Source organism: Prinia subflava, chromosome 5 (genome assembly GCF_021018805.1).
Source record: "Prinia subflava isolate CZ2003 ecotype Zambia chromosome 5, Cam_Psub_1.2, whole genome shotgun sequence".
NCBI lineage: Eukaryota > Metazoa > Chordata > Aves > Passeriformes > Cisticolidae > Prinia > Prinia subflava.
In genome coordinates, this window is record NC_086251.1 from 29,963,343 (window position 1) to 29,986,785 (window position 23,443).

Below are 23,443 nucleotides of genomic sequence, written 5' to 3' on the forward strand. Positions count from 1 at the left end.
GAAAGACAGGAATAAGAGGTTAGTAGCTTGCACAGGTGACTGACTGCTCATTATTTTGTCATCTCCTGGTTAACTGCCTTGAGAGAACAATCTCTAGTTGGTGACAATATGAACTACTACAAGGAGGCAGCCACTCTGACTGGGGTTGCAGTTTGAGGGACTGACAAGGCACTGTGCCCTCGAGGGGACATCCTGTACTTCCCTTGGGCTGTGCTGGCACCCATCTGACCCGACAGAATCTGGCTGAAGTACACAAATGGCAATACTATATTGAATGACTCAGGACAATTAGCATGAGGCTTTACTGCCGTAGCTGCTGAACAGACCACTGCTGTTAGGGGTTCCAATGTTAGCACAAGACCTGTGGGTGGGAACAGACCTGCTGAGGAAGTCAGCTGGTGATGATTACAGAAGTCTTTCAAGCTGCACTCTGAGGGAATTCTATACTAAAACCTGGATTCATCAACACCTAGACTCATCAGCATAAGGGTACCGGCCTGACAGATCAGGAATCGCAAAGAAATGGAAATACTTAACTCTTTGACTGTTGTCCTTAATTGTTTTGCCCTGTTGTTTCGTTGCTTGTTTGTTTCTTGATGTTTTTGGAATAGGAAAATCCTTTTCCTCCTCCATAGTTGTGCACCTACCTTGTTTCCCAGCTGGTTAGTAGATACTCTAACAATAAAGATGAATTAAAATTAAATCTGTGGGCTTTCTACCTGCAGGAAATGCAGACAACATGAAATTATGATCAAATTGTAAATTATCAGTATTTTTAAAAATGGAAAAATAACAGGGGAAGTTTTTTTTAATAAGATGTGTAGAGCAGTCTTGACACCACAAAAAGTCTAGAAGTAGCTATAAAAAATTTTGTTTGTGTTCTGTCCAATACTTCTCATACAAAATGTAATGTATGACAAGGCTGTTGTTCATGGTTGTGGTTTTTATATACATACATATATATACACACACACAATCACATACAAATATACACCTGTGTATGAGGGGAGTTTCTTAAGCTTTGCTTCTTTTTGTTTATAGCTTGCTTATCTCCCTTGAAATAGTTGCATGAGAAGCAGATTGTCATGTTCACATTGGGATTTTGTCAGATTCAAGGATGACTTCTCTTTTGGGTTTCCTGATGTTTAGTTAGTAGGATGTATCTATGGTACTGCTTTGTTTTCAGTGGCTACTTATGGGGTGTCTCTCTCCCCTCTGCGTGACAGCTGCCCTTTTGTACAAGAATATTTCTGGACAGTCCATAATTCTGGAATCTTCAGCTTCTTTATTAAATTTGAAATTGTCTGTTAGGCTTAGAAATTCTTGGGAGACAGAGAGCTGTCACAAAGAACAAAATGGCGTAAGCCCTGTTTACTTAGGAAACCTTTCCTCCTTGGATAAATACACAGTTTTTATATTCTTCATGTAAATGGATTCTTTTTCCTCAGGTGATTTCCAGTCTCTTTTGGACAAACAATATTTTTCAGACTTCAGTGATGCTTCATGTCAAACTCTGTTTTCCTCAATGCCTTTCAGTGCATATTCCACCACAGAAGTGATGTGCAAGTCTCGAGGAATTAAGACTTGAGCCTAGCAGAGTGCCCCGAACCAGATTCTTTATCTGTTATAATAGGATAAGAAACAAAAGTCTACATGTCACCCATTAATTATGTTGTGTTACAGGTAACATAGAGGCTCTGTACGTCCTGTCTCTTAAAGGACATATGCAAAGCACCAGCCTAACTGTTTCAAATTTGGATGCCTCTGTGCTTCTTCCCCAGCATGTGGGTTTTGCACTACTTGAAGAAGCTAAGGGACAACTCAGTGAAACCCTGAGAAAAATTCTGTTTGCTCTCAGATCTTTTCTGCCCCAAGTTTCATTGGCCCCTCTGAAGAAAAGGCAGACATGCCCAAATGAGTGGGAATTGAGATTTAAGGAGTTTAGTTTCTTTCAAAGCTGTAAACAGCAGCATGAAATTCAAGTCTGACAAGCATTTTCCTGCTAGTAGCTTAGCAGTACTCAGTTTTAAAATGGTTATCATTTCTGTGCCTTTATCTGTTGTTTGTGCATACATTTGTAATTATACAGTGATGGTGCTTCTTGATTTGTGCATTTAAGACAGGCTCCTACATTCTTCTTGTTCTCCCCTACATTAGTAGAGCCATTCAAGTGACTTGCTGATACCTTTGGAACCATGATCCATGTCTGCTAGTCCTTTATCTAGGGCCAAAAGCTCCAAAATCTCTCTGATGTAGGTCATAAGCAATAGGACATTTATAGGAGCAGAAAATGTGAATATTTGAGACTAAAACAAGGTGCAATGTAGGAAAAATTTTATTGAAATAATCCATATTTAGTAGTACCTGAGGAAATGTAGCTTGTGGGATTTTGAAAGCTTTCAAAATCCCACAAAAAAAGCACTGGCAGTGCTATGAACAAAAAATAAATTCCCTAGAGTGGTAGTACTCTGAAAAATGCAATGCTAATGCTACTGTTACTAGACTACAGAAGCAGATTAGATCTTCATTTATTTATATCAACTGCTGTAATTTCCTTGGGGAGAGAGAAAAAATGAGAAGAGTTACAGTGGAATGAGTGGGGAGTGTTAGTCCAATGTAATTCTTTCAGATTCCTGATGGTGGTTCATTTTAAGCGTTTTATGTGTACTTGAAACTCAGACTGAATTGATGTTTTCTCCCAGGAGCAGACTAACCATGCCTGAGAGTTTTCTTCCTTCTAAGGCAAACTTCTGAATCAGCAGCTCATAGTCATCTGGAAGCCTTTTCCTGTCATTGTTGCTAACAGCTAGGCATAGAAGCTGACTCTGCCCTTCTAAAAAAACTCCAGTATTAACAGCAAGTATTTTTTCTGTCTAATCTTGTCTTCGCATGAATATTGTAAATGTTGGTTTCTGAAGTCCTGGTTAGATACAGCAGCAAAAAGGCAGACAGTGAAACAGGTGGGTTTAATATTGGTCTGTTCCTCCCAGACATCTGAGCTCCTCATGCAGGGTCTGGGCTGATTCCTAATTCAGCACTGAGGTTCTTGAGGTTATGTTCAGCTCAAGTTTGTCTTTAGGGGAGAGGGTGGAAGGAGGACAGTGCTTGATGTCTTAGCTATTTAGTTATCTCTGTGAATGCACAGGGTTTTGCCTCCCCCGGCTTGCCTCTGGGATTTGATTATCTGGGTTTTTGTTCTTAAACGGAGTGAATAGAAGGTACTCTGCTAGGAATCTATCCCCTCAGGACCAAAAATCTTTGTTCACGATTAAAGTGGAGTCTAACCACATGCAGGATGACATTCTTTCATCTACCCTTCCTCAAGCTCTTCTATTTTTTTTTTTTGTTTCTGTTCCTTCATTTTAACAAGTCTACTCCATTCCCTCAGGATTTGAGCCTTATTAACTAGAGTTTGGTGAACTTAATAGTAATTATATCTTTGACTTTTCTAGTAGCAGGGACTGACTTTTTAGTTTTTTTAATCCTTATTCTACAACTGTGAACTAGTGCAGTGAACTATTGGCTTATTGTTATATTAGTAATGAATATATCAAAGAACATTTTTCACTAATGGTCCAGTAAATGTCCTAGTAACATCAGTCCAGCTCTGTTCTCTAGAGGCCTTAGGTTCTGATCGTCTTGAGAGAGTACTAATTGGAATTGAGGATTGTTTCCCAAATGTCATGCAGGTGACATCAGGCATGTTTCTGACCTTGGCAGCTTGGGAGTCCGCCCTTGAAGCTTCGTGTGCCACATTGTTCTTGCAATGGCTGCAGTCATGAGGTTGTTCTTCTGGCAATCTCTTGCCAGAAAAGCTGCTTTCTACTTGTCAGACCCATATCACAGAGAAAGAAAAAGACTAAAGGAATGCATTTGACAATTCAATTCTATGTTGTGAGAACAGGAGGAAAACATGTATCCCAAAGGTATCCTTACAGGGAAAGAAAGCAGTAAACAATGCTGGCTGTTACAGTGGTGGCAGTGTAATGGCAGAGATACCAAATATGTTTTGTGGAATATGATCAATTTCTGGTCATTATTGGCAGGCCTAACCATCAAAATAAAATTTAACTTTATATTAAAAGTTCACTACTCACAGAACATTGCTTACAACATCAAGCTTGTGGACATCACTTTATCAGTTAATGCTTTTGGCATTTACTAATGGCTGTCTTGTGTCAAGATTAAAGCCACAAGTACTTTTTCAGCTCAGATCCCGAGCTGAGCTTGTTCTGTGGCTGGACATAATTGCATTGCAGATGTTTAATTCCTTCCTACTTGTTTTCTCTTAATTCACTCCAGAATGCTTCAGCAAGTGTGTTTGATCAGTGCAAATGTCATTAGGGTTGAAAATTATACTGAAGTTAAGGACTTCATGGTCCTTTTAAGTAGGTAGGGTTGGATTGAATATCTCTGCCATTGGAGATACGGTGGAGCCATCTTGACACAGTCCTGGGAAGTCAGCTTCTAGGTGGCCTTGCTTGAGCAGGTGGATTGGACCAGAAGACCTCCAAAGGTCCCATCCAGCCTCAGCCATTCTATGATTCTGTAAACCATTTCAAGGTACTTGGTCAACTTCTTCCTTTAAATTCCCCAAATTGTGATCACTTTAATTTATGGAAGTCCCTGTGCTGAAGTGCAGATCCTGTCTCTGTGGCCTGTCTTGCCATTAATGCTTTCATGAAGCTGTGATGTCTGGTGGAGCGTAAAGGTTTCAGGTGGGCATTTTCCTGACACTGTTCACTGTTCAGCCTTCAGCTGCAGCAGCCCTCTTGTCCACTCTCTGTCCCATTCGTTAGTGTCACTCTTGTATTGGGAGGACCCAAGCCAGACAATACCCCAGGTGTGGCTTCAAAAATGCCAGATAAGGGGAATAATCACTTGGCTTGACCTCCTATTTACACTCTTGATAATGCATCAAGTTGCTTTTGCTACACATCACTGCAAGGGCACTCTAAATGTTGCCATCTCCAAAGCAAGACAGAGTAGACTGGGCTCAGTGGTCTTTGCAGGTAGCAGATTGCTCTGTGGGCAGTGACACACGAGACTTCCTGCACTATTGACCACTGGGTCTTACAGGATACACAGAGTGTGCCTCTGCAAATAATTCTGGAAGCAGATTTAAAGGGTCTCACAGACACTCCATTCCCGGCATGTACATAACATGTTTTTTCTGTCCTGTGTGCCTCATGCAGGATATCTGAAATCTGTCACTTTGAGTTTATGACATGTGGGGGAAAAAAAAAGGCATGGTCATAAATTCAAGATAGTGAGTTTTCTAGGTGTTTTAGTTACAAGTCTGGTTTTGGTCATGTATCCTTGGCAAAGTAGTTGCTACTTCAACAACACAATTTGGTAATAAATAGTAACAATTGGCAACATCTCTATATAAATGAGACTTTTTTTCCACGTAGCATTTCTTTAACAAAACCTATTCTTCTATTCAAGAGGTGCTTTCTTTCTAATTGCTGGAATGTTTCCTATATGAGACCAAATCATTGGAGTTTTGACATAGTGGCTCAGCCTGCTGTGGGCTAACATTTATGAGCAGTCAAATGAAAGGGGAAGCACACATTCCTGGCACTGTCAGGTCGGTTTGGAAGGTAAATTGCCTAAGTGCTTGAACATGCTGGCTTGTAGAAATAACTTTCTGGCTTGGAAAGTATGGGTTTATGAGTGATTCTGAACTAGTGTGCACAAGCTTTTAAAGGAGCTTTTGTTTGATCACTCCTTCTTACCTGTCAGAAAACGAGCAGAATTGCATTCATAAGTGCTTACTCACATCCTGCATTCTTAAAAATGAGGGAGAAAAGAATGGTTGGATTATGATAGCAGGAAACCAGAGAAAGGATTTTAGTGGTTCGTTATTGTCTTTTTGTGACAGGAAACATCCAAACACTGCTCTAATGTAATTAGCATTGCAAACAGAATATATGCAAATTGACAGCCATTTTTTCTGTGATAGTGTGTATTTTTTGTTTATTTGCTTCTCAGTCCTGTGTTACTCCAGAACTTGTCTTCTCACTGCTTGGTGTTACTTTGCCTAATGATTTTATGTTTCCCTGGAGAATGAAAGGCAGAAACCAGTTGTATTTGAGTCAAGCAAAACAGAATTTGTCTCTCATTAAAGGTTAGAAAAGGGACAAACTGGGTCCATTTCTTTATTTTCCCCCCATACCTAATAATAATAATAAAATGAAAAACGCAGCTTCTTGACTGTAATGATTAAACTGCAGCCTGACATTAGTGGAGGAATAGAGATTTACGCTTCTACACCAGTATAACTGGAATTGGAATCTGCCATTGATTTCACTACATGTCATTTCATCTCAAATTTGGGAGAGAAATAAACTGTACTCCCTGTCATTTATTGGAGAATAAGTATTTGGAGGCAAGGCAGAGTTTGTGGCCTCTTGGAACTGAGAGGCATAAGCATTTTGCCACGTCAAATGTCACCTGTCATTCCAGTTTCTGCTTGTAGTATATTAAGCTACTTTAAATTGCATATTGCCTCAAGTTCTGCACAATAACGAGATTGTTTACCATTTGTGCACTGCTGAAAAAGGGCAGCCTTCCATCTCTTCAGAGTAACTATGACCAGGGAAAAAATTAATAGTCTAATAAATGGGTGGGGAAGAGGGGGAGCTTTAAACCTCTTGAGACTTGCCGACAGTGAATGTTTAGCTTTGTTTTTTGTTGGTGTTCAAGATTATTCTCAATGACTGACTTTTGATGGTCTTGGTAGACATGTGTGGCCTGATGAGTAATGGACATGCTGGACATGGCAGCTCTCTTCTTAGATATGTGTTTGATGGAGTTTTCCTTAGTTCAGGAGATGAGAAAAAATGATGAAAGGCTTCGACATCAAAAAAAGACCAGAGTTGCAGGCTGAAAAATAGAGAGTGTGATCTAGATCTAGACATGCTTATACTAAAGCCAGCCAAAATTCACAGCCTTGTTTAGCAGAGCAAACATGCACTTTGGGCAGTAGGTATTGGATATCTGAAGTATGCTTTTCAGTTTTGGTCCATTTATACATGCAACATTTTTGTGTTGGTACTTCATCCCCATTTAAATGTAAATTGATCAGTGGGGTGCAAAGAATGATGCAAATTAGCCTCTTTTTTTTCTCATTTCTGGTTTGGAGGAAGTAGCTCAATAGTAAAATAGCAGGTGATACTTTGTCATAAACTGTTTTTATTTTTATTCTTAACAGTACATCCTTTCGGGCTCTGATGACTTCAATTTGTATATGTGGAGGATTCCTCCAGATCCAGAAGCAGGTAAGTGTTGTTGTTATTTTAGGCGGGGGAGGTGCAGGTGTCTGACAAATATTAGATATTTCAAAAAATTGCTGTTCCTACTCACACTGTGAATCTAGAGCAACTCTGAGGAAAGCTGGCTAGGGAGAGTTTACAAATGCTGATCCAGTGTCTGGGTAACAGTGGTCAATGCCATTTGAATGTTTTATCATAATGATTTTTTATTTTTCCCTTCTCATGTAATGATCATTCCTCCCATAATAAAGCTTGCAGCATAAAATGGTGCTGGGTTCACAGGGTGCTCCTTACAGCTCCAGTGCATTGACCCATTGACCTCTTTTCCCCTCTTATACCAAAATCTTCCCACTGATTTCCAGTGCAGAGGAGTTATGCTGTTTTACTTTCTGGTGAAGGAGCACTGTCAGCTGGTGGAAATGGCCACTGTTAACTAATTTCTGACCCGTTCCCATACTGGGGCAGGCATGGTAAGCAAGCAGCAATAGCACAGCACTGTGTGAAAGTACAGGAGAGGCATGTTAAAGAAAAGCAGCTGTGAGGGGGCAATGTAACAATTGTATTATGAATGCCACTGTTGGTCAGTGTCTAATTTGATGTGGTCTAGTAGAGTGTAGAGTTTGGCAATATAACACTCGAAGCTGTACAACGTCAGCTGTCAAAACAAATCCCTGCACTTCTAGAAGGGTGTTAAATTGTAATTGAAAGAGTCAAGATTTTCAAAGCTGTACTAGAGTTTCCATTTTTGGTGGCTCTGGCTTTTTAAACTGTACATTGCAGTGATATTAAGTACAACTGAGGTCTATCCTGTGGTCTCAGATGCTTTTAGCAATAGTGAGAGAACATTGCAAGCTGTGTTAGAGGTAAAATGAAAATATTTTGATTCATTTTCAAAGGTTGTTAATAACAGCTGTATAATGCGCAGCTGAGAAAATGAATAGCCTTTGGTTAATGGCAGGGTTTTGAAGAAAATGACATTCTAATTTGGGGGGTTTTGCTTAGTTAACCAACATTTCATGTTGCAGTCCACAACTCCTGAAGATGGTCCTACTAAATACCAGTACCTTGGCCTTCTATCTTTACACAGTTTGTACAGATATCTCCCTGCTTTTCTTTTTATTTGTGTGATTTTATTTTACTTTTGACACTCGTTTACTACTACTTACAGATTTTTCCTCTTAGTTAAAACAAAGATTACATCCATTAAAATTAGTTATTTATTTGTAAGTTTTCATGTGTGGACTGTAGAATTACATTTTCTGCATGTGTCACCATACTGTCCTGACTTCCTTTGTAAAATGTGGATTTGACATTTTCTGTTTATATGCCTCTGATGCTCTTGAAACTTTTTTCCAGACAGCTGCATGTGACAAACTTTTTATCTGGGGCTTTTGCACAAGGATGATAGCTAGTACTTGTTGAACCTGTAAGCAAAATAATTATTAAGCAAAATAATCTGTTTCAGAGTAGTTGTTAAAGCTGCCCCTCTGTAAAAAAGATATAGGCTTGCAAAAATAGTTTACAAATAGGTGATACATTTTGATCAAAGAAATTAAAAATTTAATTAGTGATTTACCACAAAACAATGTCATATCTGTTTTGGTCAGATTTCTTGTCTCTGGATCTTGTAACTTCAGGAAGGGTGTCAGTACACTTGCAACATTTCAGTTACAAAATTAATTACTTAATATAAATTGCCCTCAGTGGTTGCTTAACGAATCAGAAGATCCAGGAGTGTGTATGTCTTAATGTCTTGTAACTTGAGCAGTTCTCTTTTTGAAATATTTTAGCAAAACTCACAAGCTTTGTTTTGTTAGACCCAAAGGTCCGCTTCTGTGGCAAATAACTAACTGGACATCCAGATCACCTGTAATATGCTTATTGAAGCTTCTGTTCTGTTCTGTTCTCTTCTGTTCTGTTCTGTTCTGTTCTGTTCTCTTCTCTTCTCTTCTCTTCTCTTCTCTTCTCTTCTCTTCTCTTCTCTTCTCTTCTCTTCTCTTCTCTTCTCTTCTCTTCTCTTCTCTGCTCTTCTCTTCTCTGCTCTTCTCTTCTCTGCTCTTCTCTTCTCTGCTCTTCTCTTCTCTTCTCTTCTCTTCTCTTCTCTTCTCTTCTCTTCTCTTCTCTTCTCTTCTCTTCTCTTCTCTTCTCTTCTCTTCTCTTCTCTTCTCTTCTCTTCTCTTCTCTGCTCTTCTCTTCTCTGCTCTGCTCTGCTCTGCTCTGCTCTGCTCTGCTCTGCTCTGCTCTGCTCTGCTCTGCTTGAAGGGCTGTGCCCATTTTGAATGTGATGAAATGTCATTTCTTAAATCTTATCCTGCTGTTCAGAATAATTGCCAGAGAGAGATGTTACTGTGCTTCCTTCTTGGAGAAATAGTCTTGCCATAGGGATGTAGAGACTTCAGAAAACCTTTGCTTCAGTGGAAAACTCCCTGTTCTTTGGTTCTAGCTAAAATAGGAGAGCCTTTGGGTTTGTGATCTGAGAGAGTGGAATGTGGTCTTTCACTTAAAATAGTGTGCAAACTAGACAGGATGATGTAATGTCCTGTACCGTTGGTTGGTATTTTAAATAAAAATATGTCTCTAACTGATTTCTGCCTTCCGGTTGAACTCAGACATTGTGTTGCTATAAATATTTATGATACAACTCCTTTAAAGTGTATCAGTTATTTGAAAATAGGGAAATTTTTTGCAAGCTTTTATCTTTTTATACAGCTGCATCCTTAACAACAGCTCTGAAACAATTCTGTTTAAGCATAGGTGCGCCAAGTACTGGTTATCCAATGGTTAGCAATGTCAGTGAACAAAAGATGAAGAAAAGTGTGAAGGAACACACCAGTCAGACAGTTGCAAACACATTTCAAGTTGGAGAAGTGTGGTTGCCTGTACTGCTGTTCTGCCGGAGGAACAGAACAAGTTCTGCTGGGTTTTTTTTCAGATAGTCATAGTTTAGAAGTGTCCTTCCAGTAGGTTGCATGAAATCATTCCCATAATCAGCTGGAATCTGGAAGCAGTTTTGTTTGGTCCAATAATTAGGCAGAAGTTTTGCCACCTTTGGGGCAGGGAGGTATGTGAAAAAATGTATTTCCTAAATTGCTTAGGAAGCTATTCTGCTGAAGAGCTTTACTGACTGTCTCCCTCTATAGTCTTACATTATTCTGAATAGGCTGGGATTTCCTATGCCAGAAGGTTGGTTGCTTTTTCACCTTTTTTTTTGTGGTTTCTTAAAGAAGGAATAGTTTGCCCATTTTTCCACTTTCATCTCCATCCAAGTACTATCCAGCTTTCCACTGTGCTTTAGAAGTAATTGCCAAATGTTTCATGAATTTGTTAGCCAGTTTCTTCTTTAAAGTAATCCGTGAAAGTATCACAGTTTTTTTCAGAGGCAGCTTCTAGCAAAGTTAATATGTGAGTCTGGCAGAAGAAAAGTAGTCCTCAGTTTCCAAAGCTTTTGCTTGACTCTGATGCAAGCTGGAAGTGAGAAGAGGCATCAGTCCTACATGACTTGTCCAGCAAGCCTATTAATATATACGCACTGAAGACATTATTAAACCCAACACCAATAAACATGGTCTATCAGCTGGTAAAGAACCCCTGTTCAAGGCAGAGCCTGACATATCTTGTGGAGTAAAAGAGGGTTTAGTCAACCAAAAGTTTTCAAAATGGAATTTACATTCCTCACTCACTACTCTGAATCATCTGTGCAACTCTTGCTTTTGAAATATTGCTCAAAGCTGCTGTGTGAGGGATATGGTATTCATTTGTGATTGGGAAGACAGCTGGGGACCCTTCAGTTCATGTGAGCAAGCTGTCACCAGGTTCTGGAAAACTAAATCAGAACAGCAAACTGCATTTCAAAACATCTTTAATTCTGCCTTTGACTGTAACTGCAAGCAAGAAAGAGCTGGTCATTGTGGTTCAGTTACCAAACTAATTGCACAAATTTTCAGCAGAACTGATGAAATTTTCCTTCCTTTTTTTCCTCCTCCTTGGTCTTTATAAATGCCAACACTTCTTTAGGCTTGAAGAATTCAGGAACAGATCTTTTCACAATACTTGAACAGGGCTAACTCATTGGAGACACTTGTAGTTTAAGTTCTCAAAGTTCTGGGCTGATAAGTGAAGATGAGTAAAAAATATTAAGAGTTTCCTAATGTCTTGAGCTATTTTTGAGATATTTTATGTATGGCTACATATGTGCATACCACTTGGTTGGGGCAGGGGGAAGCCATCTGACTCAGTGGGGAGCATGCTTTGGAAGGTTTGTGTTGTTTTGGTTTTTTTTAAATTCTTTTTCTGAGCTGTGGTCAGGATATAAGCTGTTTTAGGATTGCAGTTTGGCTCTTTTTTCAGGTCACTCAGTGTTGCCTGTATTGTGCTATGGAACAGTTGTTTGATTAACACAGCGAGTAAGTGCTGGCTCTTTGTAGAAAAGGCTCTTGTACTCAGTGGAACTGGGGCTGGTTTCTGTGCCATTTGGATGGTAATAATACCACGGACCTGTGGAAGGTACTGGCCAAGTGGCATCTGTCACAAAACAAGGCAGTGTTGGGTGCTTTGTAGTGCTGTAGATAAGCGAAAGAAGATTCAGCATCCACGAGTGTTTCTCTCACCAGTATGTTTAGTTCAGGAGTAGAAAGCTGGAGATAACACTGAGCACTGGGAGAGGCTTGAGAAGCTTTAGTCCCTAGCACCTGGCCATCTAATTGTACCAAAGCTCCTTTCTCTTGGTTGTATTCAAAATGTTTGCAGCCACCAGTGCAAAAGAAATGCACAGCCAAGCACTTTTCACACTTCCATTAAAAAAACCCAAACCCAACCACAGAAAAGCAAACAAAAAACCGCAAGCACAGCTATTGGTTGTGAGATAATTTCACTTGCTTATATCTGTTATGTTCAAAAAGCATAGTTGGTGGTGGTAATTTGCATGGTTCCAATAACATTGTGGAACCTGTTGCAACCTATGCCATTAAGCACACCAAAAAAGCTGCGTCTCTCACACCAGAAGGGGGAACAAAGTGGGAAGGGTGTGCCAAAGTTTATTTCTACAGCAATTTTGTCTTAGCTTTCATCTTGTTGTTTAGCTATACTGGTGATAACAACAGTGGGAGAGTTGGGCTAGATACGGTATATGGCAGATATTTAGAAGCATCAAAAGAAGGGAGAAAATATACAGCCAAAACTAGCCACTACCACTACAGCTTTCTGCAGTCTTTAAATGTTTAAATATTACTTTTCTCTTTGGCTTTTGGAACCTCCACAGAGGTACAAGACCACTATGGGGCTGGTTCTAGGCATAGGCCAGGCAAAGGAGTTGATGTTGTCTGAGGCAGAGGCTGCTACCAGGTGACTGCTTCTTCTTTCACTCAAGCTCTGCAAGGCTGTGCTGATCCTTTCACCTCCCCTGGAAGCTGGAGGGGGTGTTCAAAGATGTCAAAGGAAGCAGCCTGTGCCATTAGCTCCAACTCTGCAAATGGAGTTGGAGCTGCTTTCTTATGAGGGGATGCTTGGTACTTCTGATGTCTCCTTTTACCATGCTAGGATTAGAAGGGATCTTGGCAACCCCTTCCTGTTCTCACCCCATATTTGATGTGACCAAAGTCAGTTTTGCTTGTGCTGCTGAGAAACCTTCAGTAAGGCTGGCTGCTGCCAGTGCTGGAGCCACATTCCTGATCCCAGAAGAAGGTGTGCTGCAGGACTCTGTGCCCTCAGGGTGAAAGTGCTTGTGCTTAAATCTAGCTTCTCTGCAGATGGGTCTCTGAGGAGCAAAGCCATCTACTGGCATCCATTGTATGAAACAAATACAGGCGTGTGAGTGACCAGAGAGAGACTTTTAAGGTACCTAAACATAATATGCTGCACTGAAGGCAGAGGCCTTATATGTTATGCATATTTGCTTGTATTGTGCTGTGCATTTCCTTTCCAAACTATGGTATCTGTTAGTGCATCATGATCTCATAAGATTCAAATGCAAAGTAGTGGCCTATGATCTAAAAGTGCCCTGGATTATTATTAATGAAAACTAAATTAATTTTAAATGAGCTACTACTGTAGTGCCAAGTATTGCAGTGGAATGGTATGCTATGGCACACTGGTAGCAGCTGCAAATATCTGGTTCTTCTCAGGAGTTTTCAGCACTTTGAGTAATTCACAAGGCTTGTATGAAGTTATGCTTTAATCTGTGAAAGGTCTTTCTACCTTATATGAACAAACAGTGGGATTTCTTTTCCAGTGTCCTAGATAGAAAAGACTTCTTAATGAGGTCATTTAATTCCTCTGTTAGAGCTAGTGGAGGATAGTTCCTTCTCCCAACAAGTTCTTTGGCATTTTGACAGGTTTTTTTAATGTTTGGAACAATGCAGCTTCCATTAGTTTGGAGACTGTTCGACATTCTTACAGGATTTCTGCACAAGAATACTTTTCTTAGTAATCTATCATTTGCACTTTTTCTTTATCCTTCAAATAATTTATTCTGGGTTTTCCTAAACATTGCTTCATGTTGTAGAACTCATGCAGGGCAAGTCAGATCGGTCTCTAAATCTCTCACTCTTCTTTGTAACAATATTCTAGAGTTTTTAAAACATAATGGGATGTACCATTCAGCGTGTTTGCAATATGTCAAATGTCAGCTCATTCACATAAATATTTACAAAACCACATAATTAAGGAGTAGTTCATTAGCCTAACATTTAAAACATAAATTAATAAAGCAAACCAAGAAGAAATCACTTTGGCAACTTAGGAAACATCAACTACTTCAAAACATTGTATTATTCCTTCCTCTATACAGAAGCCAGTAGGGAGGCCTTGTGTTGCAAAGGTGTTCTTGTCAAACATGTACGGGAAATCTGTTTTAAAATGTATCCATTAGATTTAGCCTTTTATAAGCTACTTCTTTCAGCTTGTCAAATATCATAGTACAATATTATTTAAAGGACTTTTTGAGGTTTTGTATTGCTCTTCTTTGGAACTTTTATTTGCAGAGTATAAATTAAGAATGATTTTCTTGACATTTCACTTTGAGTATCAAAGAAAAGCAGACCAAGAAAACCCATTGACCAGCACAGCTAGAACACTAAACCACCACTCAGGACTGTCTTTAAACATGGCAATTTTGGGGTCGTATTGCAAAATCAGCTAGAACATATCCATCTCTTCCCTCCAGTACTTAGAGGTTATAAAATTATAAACCTTCTAAAATCGGCATAGTCAGCCTCGGAAGACTTTAGGATTTATTTTTTACATATTATTAGTAACAGATATGTAAGCTAATGTCTTCTGTATGAAACACTGCTTATACATGTTGGAGCTAGCTAAGAATATAAAAGCTGCTGGGCCCAAAGAGTTGCAGAACCCATACATGCTACTAAATTTAAAAGCAAACAAAATAACACCCCCTTCCCCTAAAAAAAACCCCAAACCTCAAAAGCAAAACTTGAACAGTTTAAGAATAGCAGAAGTCAATTCTGCTGAAATACAAATAAAAATACCATTTCAAGGGAAGACAGCAAAAGGAAATTGAATTTATTATATGGGAAAAAGGAAGATAGCATCAGGAATTTGAGCAGTTTATGGCTAGTCTCCACTTAATGTACAGATGTACTTTTTTTTTTTTTTGCCAGCAGAGATAAGCAAACTTAACTCACACTCTGAAATGGCTAAAGGCTGTGTGGCTGCAGCTAAGCCTCTGCTGAGAGACCAGGGGGATTCCAGACAAGGCAGATTTCTGCCATGCAGATATTAATGTAATATGATGACATCTGTGGTGGGCTACTATAAAACAGAGGGACTGCTTCCAAGGTAAGGATGTAGAAGACTTTGCATTAAGAGCTTACTTAGAGGTGTCACTTAAACACATAGGAGTTGGTAGACTAAAATTGCATCAAGCAAGGGATTGTCCAAAAATGAGGTTCTGGGGCAGCCTATTATATTTGACATAAAGATTTTCAGAGTATTGCTGGAGTCAGTACTTTCTGGTTTAAATTATTAAAACCTCCCATACCATTAGGAGGTAAAAGCTGAGATTTATACTTCTCCTGGTTGAATTTCATGTAACTGGGCAGTTCTTTTAAGGAGTCTTGTGGGGGAGTTCACCTTCATTTTAAGAGGAGGGAAGTATGTTCTATTCCTATGCTTTCTCTGAATTTACTGATAGCTGCTTAAAAGGAGTTCAGGGAACTTCAGTATTAAATCAGAAAGCTTTGGAATTCCTTCACAGAATTATAAAACCATAGAATCATAGAATGGGTTGGAATGGAAAGACCTTTAATATAGTTCCAACCCATCTGCCAAAGGCAGGGACAGCTTCAATGAGACCAGCTTGCTGAAAGCCCCATCCAACCTGGCCTTGAACATTTCCAGGGGTGGGGCAATCACAACTTCTCTGGGGAACCTGTGCCAGTGTCTCATCACCCTCATTTGAAAAAATGTCTTCCTTATTTCCAATACAACCCAACACTCTTTCAGCTTAAAACTGTTGCCCCTTCTTCTGTCACTACAGGCCTTGGTAAAAATTGTCTGTCTTTCTTGTAAGTCCCCTTTATTGAAAGCAATAAGTTCTCCCTGGAGCCTTCTTTTGTCCCAGCTGAACAACCCCACCCAACTGTTCTCTCAGCTGTTCTTGTAGGAGAGGTGTTCCTTCACTCTGATCATTTTTGTGGTCCCCCTCTAGACCCATTTCAACACCTCCAGGTATTTCTTGTGCAGGAGGCCCCAGAGCTGGATGCAGTACTCCAGGTGGAGTCTCACAAGAGCAGAGGTGAATCACCTCCCTTGACTCCCTTGACTGGTCGCTGCCTTTGATGCAGCTCAGGATATGGGTGGCTTTTCTGAGCTCCAGGCACTGTATAAATGTGACTCCAGCCTAGGCAGCCTGAGTTCTAGACATGGCATGCTGAACACTTTTCATCCATTGCTCTTAGTGTATTGGTAAACATTCAAAAGTTTAATGCTGGAAGACACTTCTGGCATCAAATGACTCTTCTCACTGTTCTACCAGGAAAATAGCCATGGGTTAATTCACACTGCTGACAGTACCACAAAAGGCCAATGACTGACTTAGAAATGCAGCCCAAGATACTGGTATATGGTATTTTTTTTCATCCCCATTATAATTCTTTCTTTGCCCATAGTCCCTCTGACTCTTTCGTTAGTGATTTGTAGGGCATATTTGTTGTTCTGTACAGAATTCATGTGGCTACAGTCCATGGATAGTTAAAACTAGTTTTAGACATCACTTACAGGCTTGGAAACATTTCATAAGTGAACTCTCTTTTCGTTCCCGAGGCCCTTTTCTTGGACTATTTGTCTGCTAGGTCCAGGTGCGTTGAGAACTGGTCTCAAGGTAACCATCTAATGTTGGCTTGATAGATGCAATTGGACTGACAGCTCTGATTTGGCTGGAGGGAATGCTGTGGGAGTAGGGCAACTTAGCATCAGCCATAAGTGTCTAGCAGGATGAGCAGAATGAAAGGACTTGAGGAATCCCATAAAATGGAAAAGAAAATCAAAAGAGCTTAATTTGGCATTTAATGAACTTGCTCTCCAATCAGTTACTTCTCAGTCAAATTTGCTGACGGTGGTGAAATCTTGCCCCAGTGGCTGAAGGCAGAATGTATCTCTGGACCTTTCCAGAAAATACAAATGTACCCAGATAAGATAACTTACTGCAGGTAACTCAGTCTCAGTGCAGTTTCAGTGCAGTGAGCCACGCATTTTGGTCCCTGCAGTTACTTGCCATCACTTTTCCCTTTCTCAGGAACTTTATTTTTCTATCCCAAGGTGCCATGAGACAGCAGTTGGGTGTGCAAAAATTGTGCAAAGCAGAACACTTTCCAAGTGCAGTAAAAGATCTGTCTCTGGATTTTTAGGATTTGGATGACACCTTGTTTCTAAATCCTTATCATAGTTTCTTCTCCGTGTTAAATATCAGTCAGCTCTTCGGAGAGCAGTTACAATGAGGGAAAGGGATAGAACAAGAGGAGAGGAGCTGTACACAAGGTCATTAGCTGCAGTTGTTTTCATCATTTGTATAACCTAACAAATGGAAGGTGATATGAGAATGGTTTTTTTCTTTTTCATTTTTTTTTCCTTGACCCTTCTATCTTACTATTCTTCAGTGGTAATGCAAGGTTTTCTTTAGGAAGTGTGAATTACAGGGGAACTCTGATTCTGTTTTAGAACACAAGTTGTTCAACACAGGGCTTAAACCAGCAACTCTTTCAGCTGAAATAGCTCCTGTTGTGGGCAAAGGAAGATAGCAAGCATTTTCAACAAGAGGAACATAAAGCTTGTTTAGTGTAAAGGTGACTATAAGTAGCACAGAAGCTAGTGAAATTATTTTAATTTTCTGTAAGGTGTGCTCATAATTTATGAAATTTTAAATAGCAAGTTGATTTTCATCTGAAGTTGATGTCAGTTTTTACTTCACAGCTTTTAAAAGTTTTGTTTTCTTTCACTGAAAATGTTAAGTCATGGCATGTTGATGGACGCTTGTTTATTCAGATACACAGGCGTGCTTTCCAATAAATTTGTAGTTTCAGTTGTGTGAGTCTATGAATATAAAAAAAATACTGTGTGACTGTTTCTTGCTTCGGTGTATAGACTCAGTAAGAGTCAATGACCAAGCAGAAAAGTTAATTGGCTTCTGTTTTGAGTTTTAGCACTAGCACAAAAGCATTCCATTTTGGCTAATTCACTGCCTTGTGACAAAGCATGATATAACCCACTGTTCAGATGTGTTATTTCAGGTCCTTCCTATTCATCAGACTAGAGTCAACTGTGACAGTAATAAATTGCTGATTTAAAAAATAAATTTGAAAAATAGTATTGCTGTTAAAAGCCAACCTCTTTATTTGTCTCTGCTTCAGATTTACAAAATGCCTGTGTCATGCCTTAAGTTTCACTTGTGATTTCATTATGTATGTTGTTCTCATTCACATATTTGTCACATTAGGTCCAAAACCTTCATTGTTTGTTTAAATGAATCAAAGAAAGCCTCTAAGTCCTAATTTGCAGGAAGGATGCTTTTCATCAAACTTGCAGCTTCTCAGAGGGGTATTGCTCATAAAATTGGAATTCTGCAGCCAACACAGACCTTAAAATATTGCAAAATGAAGCTGAAGCACATTGTCAAATATAATAGGACTTTAAACTACTATGACTGAAAGTAATATGAAGATTTAATTATTGATGTCCATGTGTGCTTGTTTCCCTAGGTGGCATTGGCAGGGTCGTCAATGGTGCTTTTATGGTACTGAAAGGTCATCGGTCAATTGTAAACCAAGTGCGGTTTAATCCTCACACCTACATGATCTGTTCTTCTGGCGTTGAAAAGATTATAAAGGTAAGATTAGTTATCACAAAATGTGTTCTTTTGATCTTTCAGGAAGAAATACTTTGTTTTGCTCAGCATCATTCTATTCCACACCCATCCTGTCTTCTCCTCTTACTGTTTTATAAAATGTTTTGTCTCGTTTGTTCCTGAGTTTGGTTACATTTGTAATGTGATCTCCTACAACTTGTGATACTCTGGTCTAAAATGTAATAAAAGTATCTCCAAAGAGTATTGTTGAACCTTAGCCTAGACTGGCCTGGCTGAATAATGCCTCAGAAGGCCTTCTATAATTTTTGTACATATTTGTGCATTGAATCAATTCAACATACCTTTTCTGTGGGCTTGCAGAGGAAGGACTCTTAATACCTTGCACAATATCTTTCTGAATCCTTTAACAATGTACAGTACTTTTAGGAAGTTCTTTACCTTTTTCTGTGGAATTGAAAGAGATAAGAAACTCTGTTAGGTTCTTAATTTTTTTTTCCTTAAGGAAAGACAGTTAATATTGTGGGAACAAGGCCAAACCAGTTTTGTTATTTGAGGGTTGGGAAGGATTATGCCACACTAATGTGATTTGCATTCTGCTGCCATAGATATTTTGCTATAATTTAGGTCTACCAACAGTGTGAAAAAAGCCATAACCATTTAATTTTAAAGAACGATAAAAAGAACTGCTGTTGATCCTAACTATTTCTTGGATGACTTCATGAAAGTCTCACCTGCATGTGGCTATAAATAATGTTGTTAGAATATTGTAAATGCTTTTGTCTGGTACAAGTTGACAGCATGAACTTGTCCTGTTTTAGTGGTGTGCAACTTATGGATCAGAACTGACCCAAAGTCGTGGGATCATGGCTCAGTGCCCTGCTGCGTTGCTTGCATTACAGCTGCGTCAGCATTTGGGTTCTGACTGGAGTTCATCTCTCCTTCTTTTCTGTCTTCCCCCTGGTACTTTAGTTCTTTTTTCTTCATCTGTGCCTGCCTGACAGGTTTGATCACAAATATATTAAATACAGACTTTGAACAAAAGTGAATTGAACAGTCTTAGCAGCTCACTGATTTTTCAATTTCCAAGTAGTCAAACTGCCACTGTTTAACACCAGTTTTGCCAGAGGCTTTTTTGGTTTTTTTCTTTCTTTCTTTGTGAACTTGATTCAGGCAGCCTGAATTTTGCCTTTTGGATTCTAGATCTGCTGACCTTTCACCCTATGAATCCTTCCTGCATGAGTGTGCTTAGACTGTTGGATTAGCATCGGTATAAACATCTCCTGTGTTGCTTTTGTGTACTTCTTGGGTTTTGGCAGGGCATTTTTTTTGCCTAGTGATTAAAAGGTTGGTTTGATTAAGGCTGCAGTCACAGGTTGTGTAACTCTTTCAAAGATACCTCTGCTTGAGCGCTTCCTTAGAAGAGAACTCCTGTTGTGTGCAGTGGAACTTGTGCAGCTGCTTTGAAGGAACTGAATTCCCCGGACATTTCAAGCTAGAAACAAATGAAGGGAAAGGTGTTTAATGTATTAAGTTTATTGGCCAGCCAGAACTTCTTACCCTTTTGTTGTATGTCCTTTTGTCTCAGCTTGTAATGTGCCTTGTTTGGCACATCGGGTACTTCCAGTGCTCATGTCAGAGCTGCCTGACTTCATTCTCCAAAGGCACTGTTTCAGTGCACAGCAGTTTGCAGGTGACTGTGCAAAGGTGGCTTCTTCATTCCTGCTGTGTCTGTGGATAGGCTGGAAACTAGTAACTGCCACTAGCACAAGGGCAAAACAGGAAAAACAGCACCAGCGGTTCTGAGGGACATTTACTGCATTAAACACAAGTCTTTCCTTTGCATGGCTGTCTTTCCTTCCCCTATATAAATGCTTGATGTGCTTGCTCAGAGAAATTGAGATGACAGGAGAAGAAAGCATAAATAAAAGTCATAGTTAATTTTTTTATATTTTCTTTTTTTGTTCCTTTTGGTTTATTTGTTTTAATCACTTTCTTTAAAAGTGTCCTTTTTATTATCCCTCAAGTGTCTTCTAAACCCCTGTCTGGAATTAAATCATAGAAGATAACTTCATTGTGGTTGATTGCAATTGTAGAAACAATTGTAGAGACATGGTGATGTGTTAAAAATGTGGATGCAAGTAGTTGTTTGTCTGAGCTCTTACTTTTTACAGTAGCTGGCCTAAATTTAGTACTTCAAGAAGGGAGGAACTGATAGCACCAGCATCAAGCTATTCAATAATTCCATGAGCTTCTGCCAACACATTTGCTATTTTAGTACTGATTGCAAATGAGATACAAATTCATTTCAGGTCTAGCCCCACAGAAAAGAGTAGCATTCACAAGAATGGTTTTGATGTTTGTGGTTATGGTTTTTTTGCTTTAGTTTTGTTTTGTTGTAAAGCACTCACAAGAATACAATTCAGTTTTTCATTGGTTTAGGGTTTGATTTCTGCTAGGACCAAAAATAAGACCCAGCAATCTCATTAACAGAAGACATTAGGACCCTCAACTCCAGACAGTGTGTGATGGACACATGAACCCAAATGAATTGTTCATTACCCTTCCTTTACTGAATTTCAGTAAAATTGTATGAAAAAATGCAGCTGCAAACTAAAATAATCATTCACATTTGCTGGCAGGAAAACAGATTGCATTGCAGAAAAAATAAATGAGGCATTCCCTCTGATGTGTTGTGCTTAGAGGAGGGACATGGAGAATTATGTAGTTAGGAGACAGTTCCAGGAGAGATAAAATAAATGACATGCATAATGATTTTCAGAAAAAAAATCTGGTTTGTATTGAAAATTGAATATTGTGTAACAGAGCACAACTGTTGTGGGTCCCATTTGTTTAAAAATCTTAAGTGTGTCGAAGATAACAAAGTCTATTTGCACATGTTGCTATGGTGACATTAATGTCATTGTGACTATCTGCCTCTGCCTAATCAGATAATCTAACTGTTTTTAATTATTCTCACGCTACAGGCATAACTACTTTTTTGTTTTAAAATTTGGAGGTTGCCACCCTGGAATACAAGCAATTCAAAGATGTTGTCAGTAGATACCTACTGAGTAGAGAGCCAGTTTTGTATTCCCGTTTCTATTATTGTTCCTATTTTTATATCTATACTCAGGTCATCAGTGAGTAATATTCATCTCCTTTATCTTCTGACAGAGAAAGAACTTCTTGATAAATTGTTGCTTCAGTGGGTTGATTTGCCAACTTATTTTCTCCAGTTTGATCACATTATTCCTCGACATGGCATCAGTCAGAGGATAAGAAAAAGGCAAAGGCATTCCACTTACAAAGAAACCCATTTCAGATGCCACAGAGGGCACTGGATCAGTTGATACCAGTTGAAAGACTTCTCCATTCTGCCAAGGATAGATTCTTAGTCTGATTTCTTTCTGTGACTCTGGCAGGCCTTCGCAATTACTCATAAAAAATATCTAAAATGCAGGGATATCATTCTCCAGAGACAACTGATCCCGTACAAACAAGGTATTCATCCTGAATTCCCTTGACTTCTCTTTATTACTTACTTCTCTGTGAACAAATCTCTCTTGGAAAGGAAAAGTCTCACTGTAGACTCTTTGTAGCTGTTTTTTCAATATTTTATACTGCTCTGTTTTTGCTGATGCTTGCAGAGAGAGCAGAAAGGTGTGGTAGTGCTACCAGGGATGTAGAATATCTCTGTGCGTACAATTTACGTACCTTTTTAGATTAATTTCATTACAAACAGACCTTTCTCAGAGGGACTTTGGAGAAGACTACCTCTTCTCCATTTATATTGGTTCATACCATATCTAAGCATTTTCTAATTCTCTTTTTTAAAAAATAAAAAAGGCTTTATAAAACCTAGTGACCAATCTAACTCTGCCAAGATTATTTGAGGAAGGGGTATGCCAGCCTGCCTGTAGAAAGCATTTACAAGAAGTTACATGATTCTAAAAAAGATCTGATCTGCTTGCTGAAATGCTCGGTAGTGGGAAAAAGGGGGAAAAGATCTGAGGTTGTGAGAGAAGGTACTGAACACACACTACATAAATCTTCAAGAAGGCAGCAACCCAAGAATAGTCTTTTCTGTAAGTCAATTTCTATTTTTCTATTAAAAATGTAGTGTATCCACAAATCAACAATCTCTGTCATTCATGATTCATGAGAGAGAGTTCGTTCCTGCGTTGTCTTTAGGAAGTGGAGCCTGGAAAATAGAGGATGAAGAGTGATTCTTTCTGTTCTCTTGAATAGTTCAAAAAGGTTAAGTTTGGTTGCTGAAATTCTGTACAAAGTAGGCTTAGATTGGGTTTTGTTATCTTCATCCAAACATGATGCTTGTCCTTTGGGCTATATGTCTGGTAGGTGCAGCGCTTGAACCAAGCAACAGAGAACTGTCTTCATTCTGGTTTCAAGTGTCATATCAAGTGCACTGAGAAACAATTAGCTGAAGTATTGCAAATAATTTAAAAAGCAATTAAGTACCAATAGCAAATACACCTTGATGTTGAGATGTTCCTAGAAACAGCCTGATGTAACACAACATAAAGTTCTTTTCCCTTTCCTCTGAAGGGCAGCTTGATGATTGTCTGCAAAACAAAGTATATCTGCAGCCCACTTTAATTTTAGAATAGTTTCTCTTATCTATCTAGCCAGATCATATCTGGAAGTTCTGTTAACCATAAATTACAGAGGACACAAAGTAAAAGCTTTCAAATTTGGGAGCTTTCCAGAATAAAATTTACTTGTTCATCTTACATTTGGCTGTCCTGGACAAGTAGTTGCAAGGTAACTTATTTCATTTTGCTTCCATTATTAAAGGTGTAAGGGTTTTTTGTACACGGTTGAACATCTC

The 23,443-nt window shown here is 39.1% G+C and overlaps 1 protein-coding gene across 1 annotated transcript in view; it reads left to right on the plus strand.

Annotated features, from left to right (window-relative positions):
- Positions 1-23,443, plus strand: part of DCAF5 (DDB1 and CUL4 associated factor 5) — a 67,971-nt gene that overhangs the window by 41,178 nt on the left and 3,350 nt on the right. The window contains exons 7-8 of the mRNA XM_063398739.1: positions 7,217-7,283; positions 18,488-18,615. Coding sequence (XP_063254809.1) covers positions 7,217-7,283; positions 18,488-18,615 — 195 coding nt within the window. The remainder of the gene's footprint in view (positions 1-7,216; positions 7,284-18,487; positions 18,616-23,443) is intronic.